We start from the raw sequence: 25,552 nt of genomic DNA on the forward strand, positions 1-25,552 counted from the left end.
AAAAAAAAAAAAAAAAAAAAAAAGAGTACATAGGCTTGCATCAAACTCTTTACTGTGCTATGGAATCAGCGAGAAATCCAAAATCCAGGCAGTTCCTGACTTCACAGCTAATAACATTAAGCAAACCCATACTCTCCTTAAACCTGAAATGGTAGAATGCTCTTTTTTTTTTTTTTTTTTTAAATATCTGGATGATCAATCATTCACTGTGAATTTTTTTTTAATGGTAAATAGCAACAGGTGGAAAAAAAATAAAATAAAAATCAATATCGAACAAGCCTAAAGCCTACCTACATTATATTTACTAAGCACTTTCAGTTCGGATATTTCCTTTGAGATTATCTGCTTTTAATAAATAGTTGTCCAACTTTTATAAAGTCCCATAAAAACGGAGTACTTTTGTGTCACCATTAACCCTTGTGCGTCCTTATGCACATGTTTGTCTTTTTAATTTTGTTGTTTTTTTAAATAAAAAAAAAAAGAATAATAATTTTGTCTGTGTTGATGCAAACAGCATCAATTTTTAAGTGTTTATTTTTTTATTGGAATTTTAATATTTCACCCTCATTTGCTTTTCATAAATTTTAAACTAGGTACACAAAATAGTTACTCACTCAAGACCTTAAGGGCAAACTGTAAGGTTTCAAAACATTGATTAAAAAAAAATAAAAAATTCTGGAAATGTAGTATTTTCTCATGCTTTTCTGTTTTTTTCTGATTCTGCTGTATTATAGAGCATATGAATAAATGATGCAGCTATAATTGTGTGTGTGTGTGGATATCAGAGTCGGGGTTCGTATGTGTGTGAACAGTTTGAGAGAAAGTAAATTATATTATACTGGAAATGACAAATCTAACCCACGTATACGAGTCAAAAAAAAACGCTACGGAGCTTTGAAGATTTTTGCATTACGTAACGAAACCGGCGTTTAAAGGGTTCAAATTCTGAGAATGAATGTTTGGGAATTATGATTAGAACTGATGATGGTTTTAATTTTTTATTATTTTTTTAAATCACCTTTTAATCAGTGAAAGTGGAAAAAAAATATGAACATATAATATTTTTATGACAGTTTTTAGACATGGACGTTTTTGTCCTCTATGGAACCAGGTGTAACTTTTTTTCTCTCTTTTTTTTTTTTAATTGACGCACAAGGGTTAATATTAAAAGAACAATACGTAATTTTTTTTAGAGTCCTCTAAAAGTCCTTTAGAGTACATATAACTGCAGTGATAATTACGGTGACAATCCCATTTGCTTTTTAAAGCATTTTAAAGACAAGCGGGGCCATAAAAATGTAAACAGAAGGCTGAAATAAAAAATAAAAAAATAATAAAAAAAAAAAAACTAGACAGATTTAGTGAACGGCAGTATGGGGCCAAAGCAAACTGAAAGATTTAAAAACATTCCGGTGACGCAGATTTGTTACAGTAACTCATTGCGATTTTAAAACTCAAATTTACAAAAACTAGGCGGCACAAACTTAGGGGGTGATTCGTGAGTACCACATTTCTCCCAAGAAAGATTTACGAATTAATTGTTTCATATCCGGCGTCATAAATAAAACTTTACCTCAATTAAAATGGCTTGCAATAGATATAACCTAGACAACTAACATGTCAGCATATGGGGGGGAAAAAACAGCGAGATCCCATTGTATTCCAGGCAAACCATATTTCCTGGACAGGACAGGAAGTTCGACTGCCAGTCCTTTCAAATTAAGAAAGAAAGAGTGTATTTCCAACATGAGTCAGTCATTTTCTTTTCTAAATATAGTAGAGATGTGATTAATTTCTAAATAAGTACAGTATGAGCTGCCCTCCTCCTTTGGTATGCACTATTAAGCACAATCAGGCACCACTGAGGAGATCGTGGCAGCTGGAAGGTGGTGGAGGTTGGCGGCAGTTTAGTTTTGGTGGGAGTTTATATATGTGTATATATATATTTTTTTAAACTCTGTGGTCAGAGCTCGTAGTCAAACTTGTAGTCCTGGGCCAGGTAGATCCTGCGGAAAACGAGGGCGGCGAGAGCCAGCGTGAGCAGCACGATGAGCACGGCTGAGCCCGTGTGGTTGCCGTCTTGCTGGGCTGCTGCAGGGAATGCTGGGTAAGTGGGCCGGCGTTGTGGCTGGTTCTGGTTCTGGTTCTGAGCGCGCCGCTGTCGAGGGCTCAGAGGCCGAGAGCTGGGAGTCGTAGGAGTGGAGGCGGGTTCAGACACCGACTCAGCCTGGAGGGGAAACAACATTTCGTGAGACACCAATATACTGTACACATACTGATACGCAGGGACGAATTAAACAACAACCAAAAAACAAACATAGTGAAAGATTTCGTAAGCAGTCAGGCCAACGAAACATCTTCAATGTGCCTTGGCGTTGCTCGAGAAGTCTCAGAACTGTACTATACGGGTGAACACCATTCTTCATTGGCACTTGGTTCAAAATCTCTCACAAGGGCTAAACTGGGTTGAGATCTGGTGACCGTAGTCTACTGGTCCTGTTTAAATCCATTCCACAAAATAGCAGAAATATTAGAAACAGTCCATTATAACGTGACGATATTCTAGCGCCTCGTTCCTCTAATCCCACTTTCATTATAAGGTAATGCACAATATAAGGTTCGTTTTCAGAATCAGACTAGGAGGATTTGAGAAAGTCTTCAACTAAAAATTTGATATATTATATATATATAAAATACGTGAAAAGATGGCGGCTTTTTCATTCTCTCGTTAAGCAGATAATCAGAAAGCGCCATGTTATTTAGGGAAAATTGTTGATCCACATCAAGCTACAAGACATCATGCACGTGAACAAAATGCACTAACAAAAGTAGGGCGAGTCGTTTACATACAAAACGGCCACCAGACACCAATAAGCAGGAAATCGGTGCCCGTTGGGTTTACATACGACTGCCAGAAATGACAAAGCTATTTGATCTCCCTTTGAGCGCGCTGTTAAGAACATTGCCGTGTCTTGCTGACCTCACACAGACAGAGAAGACGGTGTATTAAACACCCCATTAACCCAGAAGGCCTTCAGGTTTAATTTAGCTGTGAAGTGCGACGCTCGGATCTGGGTGGTGAATGGATTTCACATGTGAATTACTAACAGGGGCACGCTAGCTTGAGCTTGAACAGCTGTAAAAAAAAAAAAATGAAAAATGGAAACGTGGCCCGGAGCACGTCGCTAACCTCTATAAATAAACGCACTCGTTCATAGAGCCTGGTTTATACTCGTGCAGAAGTGCTTTAGTTGAAGAATGTGTTTGTGGAGTGCTGCACACCTGCATAGAAAACATCAAAAGATGCAAGGTGTTTTTCCTCCATAAAAGAGCGGTGTCATTTGAAAGCTTTAGACAGGACGAGTGCGCAGGCTTTCACGTCACACAAGAGGATGATACCTGCACACCGAATGCTAAATTGGTGGATTTGTTAACAATAGATATCGTCACAAAGCAGCTGTATAGAAACCCAGATGTAGATTTAGACCTGTTAACTGTTTTCAGGAAGAACAGATAATTAGGCTGTCCACAACAACAGCTGTCCACTTTAGCCTCGGATTCTTGTTCTTGGCTGACAGGAGGAGTGGAAGCTGATGTGCTCTTCTGCTTCTAAGATGCGATGTGTTGTGCTTTTTGAGATGCTTTTCTGCTCGTCACGACTGTAAAGAGACAACTTTCCTTTTCCATTTCCAAACAGACAACTAATGGTCACAGGACGTTTTTTTTTTTGCTTTTCTTCCCCCCCACACCATTCTTTGTTAACTCTGGAGACCGCTGTATGTGAGAATCCCAAAAGATCAAAAGATTCTGAAATAAAAAAACAAAACAAAACAACAACAAAAAAATAAAACAGCTCATCTGGCACCAACAACCATGCCACGGTCAAAGTCACACTTTTCCTCGTCCTGATGTTTGAAGTGAAAATCAGCTGATGTTCTAGACCTGTACCTGGTTGATATTATACATTGTGCTGCTGGAACACGATTGGCTGATTGGGGCGGTTTCAGCTAAGAAGACCCAAACGTGCTTTCCTTCTACTCTCTACGTAAACTGATGAATCAGTGCGAGTATGAAAATCGAAACTGATCAAAGATGGCTTTACGCCGTATGATTTTGGGAATTTCTTGCGAAAAACACTTGAAAAATGATCGGCTAGACGCCAAGGAGTGCGAGCGGTATCACGATCCGATATAGACATCGGAAGCTTACTTAACACCGTGTCTCGACATGCATCCGTGACTTTCCTCTCACCAGAGTAGTATGGGTCCTTGGTGACCATATTTATATCGCAGAAACACCCAGTGTTCTTCGGCTTATCACGACCGTCTGACGCATAAAACTGCAACGTTATCCGTACAAGGACGGACCAGGGACTGAATGCAGGTAGGCTATCGATTACCAGCCCTCATTAAAAGACCTTGTTATACGTTTCATAACGGGTAACCGACAAGAATACCCTGAGAGACCTGTTTAATCAGCTATACAGTATGAAAGCAGAAAGGACTGAAACTAGATTACGGCATCGACTTTATGATAAAACCTCGCAAACTCTCAAAGTGATGATTTAGCTCCCTACTGAGAAATTCCTAATAAAAAAATATGAGAATAGCTCTATGAACATGGATGCATTTGAAAGCGGAGCTTATTGGGCCACGGAGTATAAACAGCTTCCAAAGCGATTAGCGTTAGTTGCTGTCATGCTTTTTAAAGCACGCGGCTTAAATGTTGCCTCCCGCTTGGATGCCTTTGATTGATCCAGACAGTCCGCCGTGTGTAGCGACAGAGAGGTAGGGGTGGATGGATTCACCCCGGATCCGATCCGACTTGAAATCACGACAGGAGTGAGGAGAGGAGAAGTCAGAAATAAAAAAGTTCTCACCATCTGCCATGACGGCCAGGAAAGAGGGAAGAGAAAAGCAGTTCTGCATTACGGCTGTTGCATACCATGGTGGTGCAACCACTAGCACCAGTGAGCAACTACACGCCATGCTTCCGGGGGACTTCATGATGGATGTGCGCGTCTGTTAGTGTACTGGCGCATGAAGGGAGCGAGGACTGGCTTCTCTGACGGGATGAAGGCGTTAAAAGTCGGGCTCTTAGAGAGGCGGCAATGTCAGTGCTTATTAAATCAAGCAGTGGGGGAGGAATTAGTATTTTGTATGACTTACATGGATTTCTACACTCCGCTTCAGAAAATACGAGCGGATGAGCAAGCCGCGTCTCACAAAAGGCGGAATGAATGGAAGCGCTGCGAGAGAAACTCTGATTCACTGCGTTCGCAAATGAGAACTAATCTGTGGATTCGACAGGATCAATTGTGTGCACAATTAGAGAAACCTTCTGCGAAATCTGTGGTGTAATTGTTGTGATGCTGCATTATGCAGAAATGTCTCGCAATGACATTACTACACAACGGGTACAATAAGCCACTCTCTCTCTCTCTCACACACACACACACATACACATACATATATATGACTGGGCAGCTGGGACGTCGGTTATGTAAAGCACTAAGAGAAACGGCTAACTTTCGCACACATGCAGCATTCTCTCCCTCATATCGTCCCTAAAGCAGCCATACCACGTAATAGCTCTTAACGTAATGGGTCTGTGAAACTGCTGGGGGGGGTCAAAAGAGAGTAAATTGACCGTAACTGTGTGGCCCCAGTGTGTGTATGTTCCTCTGCACTGAACAGGAAGTGAGACGGAAACGCTGCGGAGGATACAGTTAGACGGAGTGGAGTGGAACACAGCCAGGAGCCCGGTGCAGGATGCGTAACAGCCCCCATGTTTCTGTTGTGAGGCGCTGCGTGATAAAAGCATGCGCGATGGGCCTCGGGGGTGAGTGGGAACGAAACATGAGTGATGCGAGAGAGCTTACGCAGCCAGAATTCTGCGCCCGGAAGCCCGTTTGTGTGCCACGCGTGAGATCGGATTGCGGACTGTGCGTTTTCACCCACCTGTTCGGCCGGAGCCGTAGCTTCACTGTCCAGCCCCTCTGAGATGGAGCTCGTCTCCTGTTGGGCAGTTTGGCTAACGCTCGCGGTCTCTTTACTCTCACTGGCGGTGGATGATGTGCTGGACTCAGCCTATGGAAAAACCCAAGCACGAGCATGAAATTCAACACACCCAGCAACATTTCTCTTGCCTTTGTGTGTCTGGACTTTTTTTTTTTTTTTTGTGCGATTATATAAGAGAGTTGTGGAAAGTCAGTATCAGATCTGTAAATGTAAATGCATTGGAAATGTTGCTAGTCGGGTAACGGATCTAGCAAGAGTAGTTTAAAAATACTCGATTTGCTGCCAGATGGAGAAAACAGTACCAAGGTCAGAAGCTGGGAAGGAATGTAAAAGAAGAACGAAAAAAAAAAAAAAAAGAAAGAAAAAGATGCCTCATTAAGTGCAGAGCCAGTTAATTAATGTGAATACTTTAATATGAACATTTCAGGCAATTTCTCCAGCATGCTTCAGTAAATTTAGTCAAAACAAACTTCTCTGCTTTGTAAGCCGGCGGTATTTTTTCTTTTGTTGGGTTTTCAGCCTTCTTGTGTGTGTGTGTGTGTGTGTGTAGGACTGTGTCGTACAATTCTGCCGCAAGTAAGATGGACAGGTCTGCAGGAAAGTCTGCTCCGTTCCAGGAAAAACAACAATAGCGTATGTGCTGGTGAATGTACCTTAAAGTTGATCTGCTGTGCTAGTTGCTGGGCCTGAGGGTCCACAGGCTGGCGCTCGCTGTTGGGCGTCAGTGGCTGCAGAGCTGTACGCATCGAGCAACCGCACATCTCGCAACAGAAATCCTGAGACCTGAAAGCACAGTTCCGAGAACAGAAAACGTAGATGGATTAGCGGTTCCACCAACGACATCCGTGTTCTTTGGAAGCAAAAACGAAGCAAAAATGTATTTTTAAATAAATATTTTGTATCATTCGTTATTTGAGGGTCATCGAGATCACCGCATCTTCCGTTTTCGTCTGCATGCCCAAGTTCTTACAGCTCCGCCAAACTATTTATACCGGATTTGTTTCAAATTTCATGACGGGTGGATGGAAATCCAATAACGAAAAGCTTTGAAGAAATGCGTGCGATCCACTATATACAGTATCACCGAGAGAAACGTCAGGTCAACCAGCCCGAAAGCTCCAAAGTTGCTGACATGACGACCCAAAAGTTCAGGTTTCTCAAACTCTCTGGTGAGAATCTGACTCGAGAAACAATCTCAGTGGTGAGACCGTGGTGGGGGTGGGGGGTGGTCCAATCTCAAGCTCCCAACATCCTTCCATCAAATCACCATGCTCTTGTTATGAGACATTATCGTTTCTATAGTAACTTACACAGGGACTTTGGAACTCTGCTTTGATTCTGTAACTCGTCGTTCGTTTTGTCTATAATTCAAATGACTGGAAGTGTTTCATATTCATCGGCTTGTTACATGACTCGGAGCTTTCGCTGCACTCCTAGACCAAAAAAAAAAAAAGAAAAAATACGACAAAGAACCTGAAACATAATCTTAATGGTGAATTGGAAGATTTAAGGCGATGGTTGAGAGACAAAACGCAAAAAGTCTACATTAGGACAGATTAGGAGAGTTAGAATGTACACACGGCTCACATTTCAACCTGGTGTTCTCTCACCACACGAACTCGTCCAATCTCCAGGTGTTAATTGCGTGGATTTTTTGCTGAAGACTTTAATCTCGATGTGTTAATAGCTGATCCGTCTTCATCTACTTATGGTGGTTCAAACTTTTCTTTTAACTCTAGCTCCTTTGGGAAAAAATAAAAAATAAAATATATAGAAACGCTGCGTGCCCACACATGCTGGATTCAGAGGCTCTCGATAATGACTCGAATCTCTCGAGGTTCGGTACAGATCCTTAACATATGCGCTGCACTGAAAGAAAGGGAAAAGCCGAGACGGGGGCTGAAGGGCCTTTATTAGAACGCACTCGCTGCGTGTCACGCACCGGCGTTTTTTTTATTAACCGTGCTGTGATTCAGCACTCCGAGATTGTGCTGCTGGATTTGCTTCCTGTACAAACCAATGGATGGCTGGTTCGAAATATTCTTTGAATCTTTATCTTAATGATTTGATTCTTCGCCGTATTATTGCGATACTCAATTCCTACACCGGTGATCAACGTCACCTGCCTGTCATGTGTGAAGCCAGCCAACCGCATCTTTTTACAAACTGCTTCTTAAAGGAACGTACCCTCTGCCCTCTTCCGCATACATGAGCTCGGAGATCGGCTAGTGTTGCTGTGATTGACAGGGGAGAGAGAGAGAGAGTATCGACATCGCTCCCACCTAGACAACACGGCCGATTTAGCTCCCTTGGCTCGCATAATGTTCGGATTTGAACTGGGTTTGGATTTCCCGACAATAAGGCCAATGATTTATGGCTGCACCCCTCAGGAGCAGTACAGTGTTATCTTAAAAGGAGTACATTGAACCCTTTTCCTTACCCCAAACACGTATTCAAAGGTAGTTTCTTTAGTTGAGCACTAGAGCTTCAAAGTTACAAAGAGTTCCAGTTCAAACCACTTCAGACAATATGATCTATGCCTTTAATAATGTATGATGTTCATACAATGCACTCTATGTGCTACGTGACTGTGAGAGAAGGAAACTTTGATCTGCTTTGCCCTACAACTGACATAAAGGGAATATATTGTCATGCATCAAATAAAGTCAGTCTATAAACATCTATGCACTGGATTTCAGCACAATTCCTTCGAACTGCACCACTGCATAGGTAAACAATGAGATGTACGCTATATGCAGAGCTGATAAAACTGGGCGGGATTTTTAAACTGTTCAAATGATACGGACAAGATTTGTACATTTACACGGGGACGAGATTGAACCGTGAAAAGGGCCGGAAAATGACACGACACCCACTCACTGAGAATGCATTTAAGCCCCGAGTAATCTGCTTCAACCCTCTTTACACATCGCCTTAATCAGTACTTCATAGTCGACCTCATGGTAGTGTCGTTTTACTTATTTATTTATTTAATTGTGCTTATGTTAAATGAAGAGGGATCTTTCCAAGAGTAGTTATGATCATTCAGAAATGTGTGTTCAGGAGGACGCAACACAGACAGTTGGTGGTTGGATGGGCTGAGGGGGGCTTGGGGTTCGAGAGGGAGAACTAAATGGTTTCTTACCTCTTTGCCAGGGCTTTCCTTTCTTCAGGAGTGTAATCCAGTGATCCTATAGCTCCCTCTCCTTTAGTCGGCATGAACCCTATAATCGCTATTAAAGCTGTCCGGACTGAAAAACACACACAAAGTAAAAGTCACGACACAAGGATGGAAAAACTGTCACACTGCATTAGATGAGGACATAACAGGACGGACGATTGCTCCCAGAGGACAACACGCAACGCTGCATGTGGCGTTACATAACGGCCTGTAATGCTGTGCTTTCTGTCTCAAACATGATTCTGAGAACGGCCTCGTGTCTGGATGGGTTCAACGCTGGCTCTCAGGAATGGGGTGAAGCAAAGCCAAGGGGTTCTGGGATTTGATTAGATTTTTCAGTTACAGTGGTGGAAATCACACTCCTGTAACTAATACCACTGCGATCTACCAATGATTACAAGGTTTTACTTATTAACGCATTTGAACCTTTTATGGTTACGTTTAACGTTAAGGAACGTCAGTGAGACAAGCTATTGTTGCTGTTTAGTGTTCAGAAGCTATTCAGGTTTTTTTTTTTGGATAGACTGATCGCATGTGTGTTTGAAATCAAATGATCAACATAAGAAGAAAGTTTCGAATTCTGGCATTTATTTCCTGATATTTACATATGTAGATGTGTTAGACGATATAGAACGCAACACATTTTGGATCAGACCACGAAATTTGTAGGTGGAACACGTGACTGACAGGCATTTCCTGTTGCCCAGGTGTGTCCTGTTAGATTGACTGCTTAAACAATAAATAGCTCTGAACATCTACTCTTGGTTTTAGCTTTCAGATTCACCTGTGAAGACTGCATTTATTGTTAAAAAAAGGATAAACCAACGTGAAGATCAAAAGAGCTGTCTATGGGAGAAAAGCTAGCCAATTTGAAGCTGAGAAAAGAAGGAAAATCAGTCACTTGATGTACTGAAGCCGTACGTCGATGGAATTTTGTTGGCGGTGCCTCTACTGCCTTCTATGGACGTTATCACACCGGCTACACAGTCCACTGAAAACAGTTTGCATTAAATCGGGGGTCGAGAACCTATGGCTCTTTCAGTGGCTCAGCGGCAGGAAAAACAATAGGAATCATGAAAGCTAGTGTGTCAATTAAAATGACATATGGTAAAATATTACATAATTCATAATCGATGCCCGTTTGCCATGTAAACAACAACAACAACCTGTTGCACAAGCAGCTCAAATTTCACTGGACAATATGGAGCAGAGCAGTAATTTGCTGGTCTAATTCATAAATCATCTGAAAACTACACAGCCGGTCTGTTTTCTTTTTTTTTTTTTAAACAAAGTTGAAATAGCTAAAAGAAAAAAAAAGAAAAGACGACAAGTATCGTTCTTTCAGATGATTTTGTATACTTGGAAGTCACATTAATGGTAAATAGTGTTCAACCTACTTACTTACTGCATCGTGTATTGATTTACCATTTGATGAACCGATCGTAATTGATTTAAATGACATCCAAGTGCCACCTACAGGCCTATTAGGTGAAGTGCAGGCTCTTAGGTCAAGAACAAGCAAAATGTCAAATGGCCTTTATTACATTAAAACTTTTGATAATTATGCAATAATAGTACAAGAGAATAACTATAACAACATTATCTGGCTCGTTAAAGTTAAAAAAAAATAAAAAGCTTTTTTTTTTTGGCTTTTATGGCTCTGCCAGCTGAAAAGGTTCTCGACCTCTGCGTTAAATGACTGAACAGAACGGTACTTCAGAGAGATAAATGCTTCCCATGTAGCCTTAGAGCAATACGGCCTCCTAAGAGAAAACCTCACCATATCAATGTTTGTCTGTTCAAAAATGTTTAAGAACCACTGAGCTACAACACCTTTAGTGCTGAAAGTGAAGCTGCTCTGGGTGATGAGATGATTGGAGTTAGATAAGGGGGGGGGGGGGGGGGGGGGGCACTAACGGCTCGTCACTGGAGACAGTACTGCAACTGCTTCCTTCAGCTGGAACCCTGTAGAAATCCACACTGGTGATTCAGCACGAAAGAACTGACAAAAGTGATCTGGGAAATGTGCAAATGTTTAGGCACCCATGGTCAAAGTATTTATTTATTTTTTTTTAAATAAATTTTTCTACAAAGACTAATTGCACTTTATATTTGATGAACTTCAAATAGTAAGGGGGTGGGAACATGTGAAATTGTGGCCTGTGCAAAAGTTTGGACGCCTTAATAAGTTAGTACTTACTAACACCCCTTTGACAGCTTGAAAATGCTTTACTGTAGCCAGCTACGAGTCTTTATTCATTATCCCTGTTCAATTTTCACCCTCTCTGCCTTACTCTTAGGTGATATCCTAATAATTCTACCCGAGGCGAATCTCCTTCCTCGTCTCTCCTCGCAGCTCCAGAACGCATTGATGCAAAGATATGAAAGAAATCGAATGAGTCGTGTCGAGAAAAAAAACAAAAAAAACAAGACGACTACATAAAGCGAGCAATACAAATAAAGCTAGTTGATGCCGAGTCTGTTACGTGAACAGATAATGCAGACAGACAGCTCCTTGGAACGTAATGCAATTAAAAATTTGCTTCACAAGTCCTTTAATCTAGTTCAGAGCTACACATTCTCCACAAATAAATCCGCACTTAATAACCTCTAATAAACTGCGTGGATCCTGAAGGCTCGTGTCAGGACGATTTACAAAAAAAAAAAAAAAATTTAAAAAGGTACAAAGACGACTTTAAGGCTTCAGTGTATGCGAGTTGATCGATCGTTGCGATTTTAATGCTTAGTTCCATATCCACTGCAGTTTATTCCTCCATTTTCTAGTATATGTTTTCTCTTTTACCCCCGGACAGATCGGAGCATTTTGAGTAGCAATATGAGGCCTTATCATCTGAAGATATTTTCTCCCTAATTTAGTCTTCGCCAATCCCCCCCCCCCGGATTTGAACTCGCAACCTCCTGATAATAGGCTGAATGCTGTTTTTGATTGAATTCCGGTGCCCATTTCAGGAAAACAGTTTAAATCAGGATGTTTTAATAGCTGAAACAGTTATCTATGCCCAGGTTAAACAACCCTCTACATCACCCCGATTCTTTATTTCAATTTTTGTTTTCAATTAGGAGCGAACGGAAAGGAAAGCGTGCTGATAGAACAATCTGGAAGACGCCAGTGCCACAAGGACATTAGCGTAACGACTTCATTTACATTCAAATGAACCCTTTAATCCCTCATTTGCTCCGCGTACCCACTGGGCACGGAGGACTGGTGCTTTGTTTAATGAAGTGTGTTTTGTGTGTATGGTTCATGGGCTCTGTGGTACCCACTGCTCCAGGACGGTTGCCAGGTCTCCGGGTGATGCCCAGATATGCTCAGGCAGATCTTCTTCCCGACTTCAAACCTCCCGTTGGGCTGCGGAAAGAGGATTTCGGCACTGATTAAAATAATTAAGGATTAGGAATATGTGGCAGTATGAGCATAAGCTGGAAAGATAACGTGATGGGGGGGGGGGGAATGATGCATATTGATTGCTGAAGATGAAGAGGAGAAGGAAAAACAGTGTGGGAGAGGTTCAGGACGACGAGCAGCACATCCTATGACAACTGTCTACATTTCAAGCGAGGGAATAATAAATCAGCAAGCATTTTTACGCGCTCATAAACAAGCCCCAACGTTTCAGCAGTCAGCTTTACATCTGCCACTGTATCGCGCTGTCAGTTAGAGCCTTTGATCGAGTCCTTTCTTTTGCCGCTAACTCAGTCTATTGCTCCAGAGAGAACAAAAAACTGAGATGGAGAGATGAGATGAGAGCTCAAAGAGAAAGTTGCGCTTTTTAAAAAAAAAAAAATACAAAAATGCGTGAGGAGAATTTAGAAACTTGCATTAAGTTATTGAAAGCTCATATCTAACTAACAGCACTAGTAGTTTCCTAATATGAACATCCAGCTGGATCGGATGGGATTCGTTTTCGGACTTTTTGGTAGCCACAACTATAGTTTTTCCTGGTTGTGTCCTTTGCGAAAGCGACTGAGGAGGGTCCGTGGTCATTCTACAGTATAGGAGCGCCCTCTAGAGGCGAAAAAAACCCCCATCACTGACAAATTTTGTTGTGTTATTTTAAGTGTTTTTTAAAAAAAATTTTATTCATTTTGGAGGTCTCTATTTGTATTTGTTATTTGGAGTGTTACTTATTTTGTTCAGTTTGGATATACGGGGCCCTCCACTAATATTGGCACGCTCAGTAAATATGAGGAAAGAAGGCTGTGAAAAATTGTCTTCATTGCTGAACCTTTGAGATCTTTTGTTTAAAAAAAAAAAAAAAAAAAAAAAAAAAAAAAAAAAAAAAAATCCACAAAAATACTCTGCTCTCATGGATATCAAACAATTGCAAACACAACACAGGTTTATATATATATATATATATTCGTTAAATATGTATGCACAATTATCGTCACCCTTTTAGTGAATACGCTGTGCCTTACTCCCTTTGCCAAGATAACAGCTCTGAGTCTTCTCCTATAACGCCTGATGAGGTTGGAGAATACATGGCGAGGGATCTGAGAGCGTTCCTCCATACAGAATCTCTCCAGATCCTTCACATTTCCAGGTCCACACTGGTGGACTCTCCTCTTCAGTTCACCCCACAGGGTTTCTATGGGTTTCAGGTCAGCTGACTGGGATGTCCATATCAGGAGCTTGATTTTGTGGTCAGTAAACCATTTTTGGGTTGATTTTCATGATGTTTTGGATCATTGTCCTGCTGGAAGATCCGACCACGGCCCGTTTGAAGCTTTCTGGCAGAGGCAGTCAGGTTTTCATTTAATATCTGTTGATATTTGATAGAGTCCACGATGCCATGTATCCTAACAAAATGTGCAGGTCCTCTGGCAGAAAAACAGCCCAAAACATTAAAGATCCTCCACCATATTTAACCGTGGGCATGAGGTACTTCTCCACATGGCTACCTCTCTGTGTGCTAAAACCACCTCTGGTGTTTATTGCCAAAAATTTCTATTTTGGTTTCATCTGACCGTAGAACCCGATCCCATTTGAAGTTCCAGTAGTGTCTGCACACTGAAGACCCTCGAGTTTGTTTTTGGATGAGAGTAGAGGCTTTTTTCTTCAAACCCTTCCAAACAGCTTGTGGTGATGTAGGTGACTTCAGATTGTAGTTTTGGAGACTTTCTGACCCCAAGACGCGACTAACTTCTGCAGTTCTCCAGCTGGAGATTCTTGTCCTCTTCACAGTGCGTTGAGACGATATAGACACTCGTCCAATTCCAGGTCGATTCATAACATTTCCAGTTGACTGGAACTTCTTAATTATTGCCCTGATGGTGGTAAATGGGCATTTTCAATGCTTCTGCCATTTTCTTTTATCCACTTCCCATTTTGTGAAGCTCAACAACCTTTTGCTGCACATCACAGCTATATTCCTCGCTCTTACCCATTGTTATGAATGACTAAGGGAATTTGGCCTGTGTGTTACCTCATATTTATACCCCTGAGAAACAGGAAGTCATGGCTGAACAATTTCCTGTTCCTAGTCACCCAGGTATACTTCAAGTATACATACTCCAGGTATACTTACCCAGGTAAATTCAAGATCAATGGGAATATACTTAAAATATATTTTTCTCATATCAATTCATAGGGATGCCAGTAATTGTTGCAACGATATTTAATATATATATATTTTTTTTGCTAAACCTGAATTGTACTTGCAATTGTTTGACGTACGGCCCGACTCGGTATCGGTAAAATCGGCCAACAATCTGAGTAGGTCGACTATCGCTTGACCTACACTTCACTGCCCACTTTATTAGCCATCTTCCCATTTTAAGAGTTTGGTTAAGGGACTCCAGGTGAGTGAAAGGACTTACAGTGAGGAGGATGATGCTCGGTGGCTTCATTGGATACTCGGGAGGAAGAACGATGCGGCCGTGGTAGATCCCTCCGTCGAAGTCTGAATCTGGAGGCCCGCGCACTGAGAAGTGCCACTCGAAGAGGTTATCCTGAGGAGGACGTGGACACGTCACAAAACACATCACAACAGGCGTGTACCCAATATTTCGCGAAGAAATCACAACCGGGTACGCCGTTATAGGAAAAGTAATCCACGACGGGATTGGTGTGATGCAGAAAGTTGATTAGTTTCCAATAACAGCATGTTTATTCCAATAACAGCACCGTTTCGCATTCTGAGTAGAAACATGGACCAAACGGCACTGTTTTTGTCACTATTCTACCTTTGAGACAGGCTTATTGGAACAGATATGATATAAAAAACCATCATGCAGCACGGATTTGATTACGAAGCCTTAAGCGCCATTATCTATTCATAATAAGAAGTGTTTGGCAGTCATTTTTGCTCACAATACTCCGAAGCTCAGATGTGCTACTGCTAACAAAAGCCCTGATTGAGTTTTCCCCCCGAAGCTCACCTCCAGAGGCTGGGCGTGATAGTGCTCAGTGGGATCCCGGAGTTCAGCCGCTTCCTTCATCAGCCTCTTCACCGCTGGCAAAAAGTAATGACAAAACAGGGAGTTATCATCTCAAACAACACTTCCCAGGCACAGAGGCAGACTTCTTCCTCATAACCCTAAATCTGTTGTGGAAAAACATGCGCAGATTTACGTCTGCGCTCAGAGTTTTGACAGTTTTGTAAATTGCTCCGCTTTCAATATGCCCGCGCCGAAAAGTATTTACTGCGGCAAACTCCTGGTTTCATGCGTTTCCTTTATTTTTGTGTTTGTTTCATTTGTTCTGTTTTCAACAGCAGAGCTGCATTCAGTCAAGTGGAACGCCAGACTAACGCCAGACCGTATAATCACACACACGGCCTCGTTCATCGATCTGTATACGAACTGTGATTAATTCGTAAATCGTTCATAATTTCAGGGGGGAAATAAAACTCCACAGAGTTCTGTACGGACTGATTTAGAATACGCAATTAACGATCACAATAAAACTCCACGAAGTTCTGTACGGACTGATTTAGGAGACGCCCTTAACGATCACAATAAAACTCCACGAAGTTCTGTACGGACTGATTTAGAACACGCCCTTAACGATCACAATAAAACTCCACGAAGTTCTGTACGGACTGATTTAGAACACGCCCTTAACGATCACAATAAAACTCCACGAAGTTCTGTACGGACTGATTCAGAATACGCCCTTAACGATCACAATAAAACTCCACGAAGTTCTGTACGGACTGATTCAGAACACACCCTTAACGATCACAACAAAACTCTACGAAGTTCTGTACGGACTGATTTAGAACACGCCCTTAACGATCACAATAAAACTCCACGAAGTTCTGTACGGACTGATTTTGAACACGCCCTTAACGATCACAACAAAACTCTACGAAGTTCTGTACGGACTGATTCAGAACACGCCCTTAACGATCACAATAAAACTCCACGAAGTTCTGTACGGACTGATTTTGAACACGCCCTTAACGATCACAACAAAACTCTACAAAGTTCTGTACGGACTGATTTAGAACACGCCCTTAACGGTCACAATAAAACTCCACAGAGTCAGAACACGCCCTTAACGATCACAATAAAACTCCACGAAGTTCTGTACAGACTGATTTTGAACACGCCCTTAACGGTCACAATAAAACTCCACAAAGCTCTGTACGGACTGATTTAGAACACGCCCTTAACGATCACAATAAAACTCCACGAAGTTCTGTACAGACTGATTTAGTACAACGCCCTTAACGATCACAATAAAACTCCACGAAGTTCTGTACGGACTGATTTTGAACACGCCCTTAACGGTCACAATAAAACTCCACAAAGCTCTGTACGGACTGATTTAGAACACGCCCTTAACGATCACAATAAAACTCCACGGAGTTCTGTACGGACTGATTTTGAACACGCCCTTAACGATCACAATAAAACTCCACAAAGCTCTGTACGGACTGATTTTGAACACGCCCTTAACGATCCCAATAAAACTCCACGGAGTTCTGTACGGACTGATTTTGAACACGCCCTTAACGATCACAATAAAACTCCACAGAGTCAGAACACGCCCTTAACGATCAAAATAAAACTCCAGGAAGTTCTGTACAGACTGATTTAGAACACGCCCTTAACGGTCACAATAAAACTCCACAAAGCTCTGTACAGACTGATTTAGAACACGCCCTTAACGATCCCAATAAAACTCCACGGAGTTCTGTACGGACTGATTTTGAACACGCCCTTAACGGTCACAATAAAACTCCACGAAGTTCTGTACGGACCGATTCTGAACACTACCTTAACAATCACAATAAAACTCCACGGAGTTCTGTACGGACTGATTTTGAACACGCCCTTAACGATCACAATAAAACTCCACGGAGTTCTGTACGGACTGATTTAGGACACGCCCTTGCCCACAGCGACTTACAGACGAGCTTTGGAGTCTGTATCAAAAAGCACGTCCTCATGCTAGTTCACTAGGTCAGGGATTAAGGATGCCATCAAGAACGTTTGGTGAAAAAAGGTCATTTTATATTATTGGTAGTAATTAAGGAATATTTTGTATATGGGCGTATAATCGGAGGACGTGCCGGTCTGTCTGTCTGTCTGCGCAGAGCTGTAATCCGTACAGCGAATGCCTCTTCTGTCTGTCGTGAAGAACGCAGCCGTTAATAAACACCAGTTACTGCACAGCGAATCCGTTACAGGGTTCTCCTCGCTCAGGTTCTCCACAGGGAAGCGCCCGTGGCAGCTCAGAGCACGGGGAGCTCCACGTCACGCTGCTGCTCTGATCATTACTGTCCAAAACAGTAACATTATTAAACAAGTGGAACAAATGGGTTTTTGCTTCCGGGCTGAAACTGGATCAGAGCGAAGAAAGCGAGAAAGGTTTGAAAAATAGAACGAAAAACGAGAGAAAGAAAAGGAGAGAGAGAAGGAAAGAGAATAGTAGAGAGAAAGAAAGATGGAAAGAAAGAAAAAACAGAAGGAGGAAAGAGAGGAAAAAGAACAGAATGAAATAATAGCAAGAAAGAAAGAAAGAAAGAGAGAGGAGAAGGAAAAGTGAGAGAGAGAAGGAAAGAGCAAAAGAGGGCAAAATAGAGAGGCAGATAGCAAGAGAGAGAGAAGCAAAGAAAAAAAACGAGAGAGAAAAATGAAAAAGAAAAGAGAATGAAAAGATAGCCAGAAAGAAAGAGAAGAGGGAAAGTGAGAGAGAAAGAGAGAGAAGGAAAAAGAAAAAGAACGAGGAAAAGAGAATGACAGATAGTGAGAGAGAGAGAGAGAGGGAAATAAAGAAAAAACAGAAGAAGGAAAGAAAAAGAAAAAAATGAGAGTGAAAGAAAGATAGTAAGATAGGAGGAGGGGAGAAAGAGAGCGATTGAAAGAAAAAAAAGAACAGGAAGAATGAAAGACAGCGAGAGAAAGAAAGCGAGAAAGAGCGAGAAGAAAGAAAGAAAAAAAAAGTAAGAGAGTAAAAGAAAGACAGGAAGATAGAGGGGGAGAGAGAAAGAAAGAGAGAAGGAACGGGAAGAACAAAGGGGATGAAGGATAGCGAGAAGAAAGAAATGTGTGAGAGAAAAGGGGATAGAGAGACAGCGAAAAAGAGAGACAAAAAGAGAGAGAGAGAGAGAGAGAGAGAGAGATGGAAGACTGAATGCCAAGATAAAAGTCTCACAGAAAAAAGAAAAGGATGAAAGCTTAAGTGAAAATGGAGAGAAAACCGTGGATGTGAAAGACACACAGAGACAAGGGACCTGAAAGCAGACAAAAGAGAAGTGAGTGAGGATCGAGAGCGAGAGAGAGCGAGATTGGATACTACTGATACAGGTCTGGACTCTGTACTTGGATGAGGTGGAAAAGTTAGCTTGTTGCTAAAGAGGTGAAGGAGGAAGGAAAGACGCTGCTGATGATTGACGGAGAAGGGCGAACGCTTTATCGAATGATTCAATGCATTCCGTTTGATCTTAAATGAGGAAACCGCGAGACGTTCTGAAGAGTTCAGCTCTAAAAGGAAACCGAATCACTGCACCAGGTAGAAACTGGAGGCGGGACTAACGAGAAGGTGAGATCAGATTTGGGGATGCCCAGCTAACACGGTCCGGTCTCGGGCCGGATGAGTCCCAGCTGCTTCCTTGTTGCTGTGCTTTCTCGCTCTGCTGCGCGAAAGCCGCTCTCATCGCTCTCGCAGTGTGAGCTTTTCTCAGCAATTAAAGGGAACGCCGCACTCAACGTCTTGCTCTCCGGGGACCAGGCGTCACGTGTGCTGATCGTCAAACTGCGAAACGTGATCGATTGTCTTGCCAAAGTCGAGTCGAGGCACGCACGTGTTAATGAAGGAGGAAAATTGCGCCCTAATTTGTGTGCTTATAGAACAGTAATGAAAAACAAGAACTTAAAATAGAAGCGATACCCAGCTGCGGCCCGCTGTTCAAACTCCTGCAAAGTTGTGGCTTCAGAGAGAAAAGGGGGGAGAGGGGGAGAGAGAGAGAGAGAGAGAGAGAGAGAGAGAGAGAGAGAGACGGAACAAAGATTAAGAAAAAATAAAGAAGGAATGCAAAGAAAGAAGAAAGAAAAATAAACAAACAACAGAAAGAAAGAAACACAGCTGCAAGCAGTGATTAAGGGGGCCAAGCACTCTCTGTCTTCACCCATTAGTGACACAGGAAGACCGGAAGCCGTTGGTACCATCAGCATTTGTTACCAAGGAGATGTACAAAAATTGATACTGAGATACTGCATCACTTCCTGCTCTCAGTGGCCCTGCCTTGAGGCAAAAGAAGTCGCGTCTTATACACGGGAAAGGTTATGTAGATGTGTCACGGCGTTCCTATTTGAACAGACGTTGAAACACATTTTGTTCGGACTGGTCTCATTTCGTCTGTACTTTCTGAAATCCCATAGGACGAGCTAATATCCTCACCTACAAAGCTTAGGCTGAACATACCCTCACTTCCAGGGTTTAAAGCCAACGTACAGACACTAGAGCGGCGTTTAAAGCCGACGTACAGACACTAGAGCGGCGTTTAAAGCCGCCGTATAGACACTAGAGCGGCGTTTAAAGCCGACGTATAGACACTAGAGCGGCGTTTAAAGCCGACGTATAGTCACTAGAGCGGCGTTTAAAGCCGACGTACAGACACTAGAGCGGCGTTTAAAGCCGACGTATAGACACTAGAGCGGCGTTTAAAGCCGGCGTATAGACACTAGAGCGGCGTTTAAAGCCGGCGTATAGACACTAGAGCGGCGTTTAAAGCCGACGTACAGACACTAGAGCGGCGTTTAAAGCCGACGTATAGTCACTAGAGCGGCGTTTAAAGCGGACGTATAGACACTAGAGCGGCGTTTAAAGCCGACGTACAGACACTAGAGCGGCGTTTAAAGCCGACGTACAGTCACTAGAGCGGCGTTTAAAGCCGACGTATAGACACTAGAGCGGCGTTTAAAGCCGACGTACAGACACTAGAGCGGCGTTTAAAGCCGACGTATAGTCACTAGAGCGGCGTTTAAAGCCGACGTATAGACACTAGAGCGGCGTTTAAAGCCGACGTATAGACACTAGAGCGGCGTTTAAAGCCGGCGTATAGACACTAGAGCGGCGTTTAAAGCCGACGTATAGACACTAGAGCGGCGTTTAAAGCCGACGTATAGACACTCGAGCGGCGTTTAAAGCCGACGTATAGACACTAGAGCGGCGTTTAAAGCCGACGTATAGACACTAGAGCGGCGTTTAAAGCCGACGTATAGACACTAGAGCGGCGTTTAAAGCCGGCGTATAGACACTAGAGCGGCGTTTAAAGCCGGCGTATAGACACTAGAGCGGCGTTTAAAGCCGACGTATAGACACTCGAGCGGCGTTTAAAGCCGACGTATAGACACTCGAGCGGCGTTTAAAGCCGACGTATAGACACTAGAGCGGCGTTTAAAGCCGGCGTATAGACACTAGAGCGGCGTTTAAAGCCGACGTATAGACACTAGAGCGGCGTTTAAAGCCGACGTATAGACACTAGAGCGGCGTTTAAAGCCGGCGTATAGACACTAGAGCGGCGTTTAAAGCCGGCGTATAGACACTAGAGCGGCGTTTAAAGCCGACGTACAGACACTAGAGCGGCGTTTAAAGCCGACGTATAGTCACTAGAGCGGCGTTTAAAGCGGACGTATAGACACTAGAGCGGCGTTTAAAGCCGACGTACAGACACTAGAGCGGCGTTTAAAGCCGACGTACAGTCACTAGAGCGGCGTTTAAAGCCGACGTACAGACACTAGAGCGGCGTTTAAAGCCGACGTACAGACACTAGAGCGGCGTTTAAAGCCGACGTATAGTCACTAGAGCGGCGTTTAAAGCCGACGTATAGACACTAGAGCGGCGTTTAAAGCCGACGTATAGACACTAGAGCGGCGTTTAAAGCCGACGTATAGACACTAGAGCGGCGTTTAAAGCCGGCGTATAGACACTAGAGCGGCGTTTAAAGCCGACGTATAGACACTAGAGCGGCGTTTAAAGCCGACGTACAGACACTAGAGCGGCGTTTAAAGCCGACGTATAGTCACTAGAGCGGCGTTTAAAGCCGACGTATAGACACTAGAGCGGCGTTTAAAGCCGACGTATAGACACTAGAGCGGCGTTTAAAGCCGGCGTATAGACACTAGAGCGGCGTTTAAAGCCGACGTATAGACACTAGAGCGGCGTTTAAAGCCGACGTATAGACACTCGAGCGGCGTTTAAAGCCGACGTATAGACACTAGAGCGGCGTTTAAAGCCGACGTATAGACACTAGAGCGGCGTTTAAAGCCGACGTATAGACACTAGAGCGGCGTTTAAAGCCGGCGTATAGACACTAGAGCGGCGTTTAAAGCCGACGTATAGACACTAGAGCGGCGTTTAAAGCCGACGTATAGACACTCGAGCAGCGTTTAAAGCCGACGTATAGACACTAGAGCGGCGTTTAAAGCCGGCGTATAGACACTAGAGCGGCGTTTAAAGCCGACGTATAGACACTAGAGCGGCGTTTAAAGCCGACGTATAGACACTAGAGCGGCGTTTAAAGCCGACGTATAGACACTAGAGCGGCGTTTAAAGCCGGCGTATAGACACTAGAGCGGCGTTTAAAGCCGACGTATAGACACTAGAGCGGCGTTTAAAGCCGACGTATAGACACTAGAGCGGCGTTTAAAGCCGACGTATAGACACTAGAGCGGCGTTTAAAGCCGACGTATAGTCACTAGAGCGGCGTTTAAAGCCGACGTATAGACACTAGAGCGGCGTTTAAAGCCGACGTATAGACACTCGAGCGGCGTTTAAAGCCGGCGTATAGACACTAGAGCGGCGTTTAAAGCCGACGTATAGACACTAGAGCGGCGTTTAAAGCCGCCGTATAGACACTAGAGCGGCGTTTAAAGCCGACGTACGGAGTGAAGTCTGCTGCTTTACTGATTCTTGGATTCAGTCGCAACTGATTAGGAAGGATGTCTTTTTCCTGTCAGGATGATGCAATCATTTCTCTATAAAAGGGAAGGAGGAAAAAACCCCAGACTTTGTTCTTTATCCAGATCAGTCCGCTGTGGAAGAGATGCAGGACGGAGATGGATGTTGATGTGCTCTGAATTGTGGTCTTGCGAGTTTATGGTTCAGAGGAACTCATCGACTCATAACTGCCCTTCTCCAGACTTCAGCTTCAGCGCAGAGACGCATTTATTCAGCTTTCTTCACAGCAGCCGAAGGGCATTATCAGAGGGTCGCACGAGCCGGAATGAGGGAAAAAACTCGTTTAATAAAATTCCGAGCACAGATTCAGTCTGCTCTAGATGCGGAGAAACAAGTCGTATGTGCTGTATCTGATGTGACGGATGCGAGTGAGGACGCACGACTTCAGCTCCTTCGGTTTAACACTAAAGTCCTCCGAACTACTACAAAAAAAAGTCAACGGCCTGTAAGGCTCATTAAAGAGTCGGTGTGAAATACAGACCATTAGAAGTGACTTAACTGCATGCTGCAATACTACAGAACTCAGAACACACACTTCTGAGTGAGACTCTCACACGGAGTGATCTCTCCACTGAACAAACACCGGGGGGACAGAGAGAGAGAGAGAGAGAGAGAGAGAGAGAGAGAGAGAGGGAAGGGAATGAGAAGATGGAAGATATAATGAATAACATCAGTAAGAAAGAAAGAAATGTAAAAGAAAGAAAGGACACAGGGAATAACAAAGAAAGAAAAAAAGAAATGATAATATAATAAAGAAAGAAAGACAATGAAAGAAAGAAAGAAAGAAAGAAAGAAAGAAAGAAAGAAAGAAAGGACACCGGGAAAGACAAAGAAAGAAAAAAATATATACTATAAAAAGAAATAAAGAAAGAAGGACAGAAAAGAAACAAATGGAAAGAAAGAAAGAAAGAAAGAAAGAATGGAGATAAGGAAAGAAAGAAAGAACACAGGGAAAGACAAAGAAAGAAAACAGAAATGATAATGTAAGAAAGAAAGAGAGAAAGAAAGAAAGACAAGGGAAAAAAAGGACAGGGAAAGACAAAAAGAAAAAAATTATACTATAAAAAAAGAAAGAAAGAAAGAAAGAAAAAGAAAGGACACAGGGAAAGATAAAGAAAGAAAAAAGAAATGATGATATAAAAAAGAAAGAAAGACAATGAAAGAAAGAAAGAAAGGACACGGAAAGACAAAGAAAGAAAAAAAATTATACTATAAAAAGAAATAAAGAAGGACAGAAAAGAAACAAATGGAAAGAAAGAAAGAAAGAAAGAAAGAAAGAAAGAAAGAAAAAGAATGGAGATAAGGAAAGAAAGAAAGAACACAGGGAAAGACAAAGAAAGAAAACAGAAATGATAATGTAAGAAAGAAAAGAGACAGAAAGAAAAAGAAAGAAAGAAAAAGAAGGGACAGGGAAAGATAAAGAAAGAAAAAAGAAATGATGATATAAAAAAGAAGGAAAGAAAGAAAGGGACAGAAAAGAAACAAATGGAAAGAAAGACAGAATGGAGGTAAGGAAAGAAAGAAAGAAACTAAAAGAAAGAAAGAACACGGGGAAAGATAAAGAAAGAAAACAGAAATGATAATGTAAGAAAGAAGGAAATGAGAAAGACTGAATGAAATAAAAAGAGAAAGAGAAACAGAGAAGGAAAGAAAAAATAAAATAACGACTAACGAAAGTGACAAAAAGAAAGAAATTTTTACTCCAAGTAAATAATTGAGTGGCAAAAATGTTCAGGCTCCTCTGTGAGGCAGGGACACTTAAAGTTTGCGAGCGTGTGTGTGTGTGTGTGTGTGTGTGTGTGTGTGTGTGTGTGTGTGTGTGTGGATGAGCCTGCGTGTGGCGTCTACACCCTGTTCCTCATTACAGAGAACATTCTCCGCTCCAGCTCTGTGGGTCACTCAGCTCTGTGGTCTACAGCAGCTTCCTCCAGCTCCACGTCGTATACAGTCTCTACACTGCTGATGAAAAGCCACAAGAAGATGGAGAGAGACAGAAAACTGAACCTGCTCTGGTTCTCGCGCAGCAGGAGCCCATTACGGATGCCGCTACATGTGCGAGGCATGCTGGGTAATGAGCGCCTAGAGACAAGTTTGACAGGCTTTGATCAGCAGGCAACAAGTGAGACAGAACGAGAACCAGAAAGAAAAGGGGAAAAAAAATAGAGTGAGAAGGGCCGAGAGGATTGGAAACGGACTGATGAGGACGGACTGGCACGGGAACGCCAGTGCGGCTGCAGAGGAGTGGAGAACGCGGTGATGGACTGACACAGACGTGTCTATGGAGAGCTCACGTCACCTCCGAGTCCCACTCGACCTCCCACTGAGAGCTGACACGTGGAGGTGGATGAGCTGAAGTACTGCGCACACGTCCTAAAAGTTACTGCAGCAACTTAACACCAAGGCGGAAGATCGGAAACGTGGAAGAAACGTGCGTTTTCACGCAAAACGCGAGGATTCCAGGATTGTACTGAAGATCAAGATCATCATCATCATCATCATCATCGTCGTCATCAAGACTATTCATGTCTAGAAAGCAATCTGATCACTCCTGGGCTGTGTACAGTTTTATTCAACGGGTGATAGTAAAAAAAAAATATATATATATATATATATATATATATATATATATATATATATATATATATATATATATATATATATATATATATTCAATTTAACCACAACAACTTGAAAGAAATTATAATGAAAGGAACAAAGAAAGAAAGAAATGACAGGAAGGACGGAAAGAGGGAAACAAAGAAATGAGAGAAAGAAAGAAAGAATGAAATCGGAGAAATCAGAGAAAGAAGGAAGGAAGGAAGGAAAATGAAGAAATTAGAGAAAGGAAGAAAAAGAAAGAAAATAAAGAAATGACAGGAAGGAAGGAAGGAAGGAAGGAAGGAAGGAGGGAAATGA

General features: G+C 42.6%; 1 protein-coding gene across 1 annotated transcript in view; it reads right to left on the minus strand.

Moving 5' to 3' along the window:
* Positions 1-30: 30 nt before the first annotated feature.
* ube2j1 (ubiquitin-conjugating enzyme E2, J1) overlaps positions 31-25,552 on the minus strand; it is a 31,855-nt gene continuing 6,333 nt past the window's right edge. Inside the window, exons 2-8 of the mRNA XM_017454226.3 lie at positions 15,604-15,677; positions 15,043-15,174; positions 12,487-12,571; positions 9,166-9,271; positions 6,674-6,803; positions 5,961-6,089; positions 31-2,227 (exon numbers count right to left, since the gene is read on the minus strand). Coding sequence (XP_017309715.1) covers positions 1,964-2,227; positions 5,961-6,089; positions 6,674-6,803; positions 9,166-9,271; positions 12,487-12,571; positions 15,043-15,174; positions 15,604-15,677 — 920 coding nt within the window. The 3' untranslated portion in view covers positions 31-1,963. The remainder of the gene's footprint in view (positions 2,228-5,960; positions 6,090-6,673; positions 6,804-9,165; positions 9,272-12,486; positions 12,572-15,042; positions 15,175-15,603; positions 15,678-25,552) is intronic.

Source organism: Ictalurus punctatus, chromosome 2, assembly GCF_001660625.3.
Source record: "Ictalurus punctatus breed USDA103 chromosome 2, Coco_2.0, whole genome shotgun sequence".
NCBI classification, from domain to species: Eukaryota; Metazoa; Chordata; class Actinopteri; order Siluriformes; family Ictaluridae; genus Ictalurus; species Ictalurus punctatus.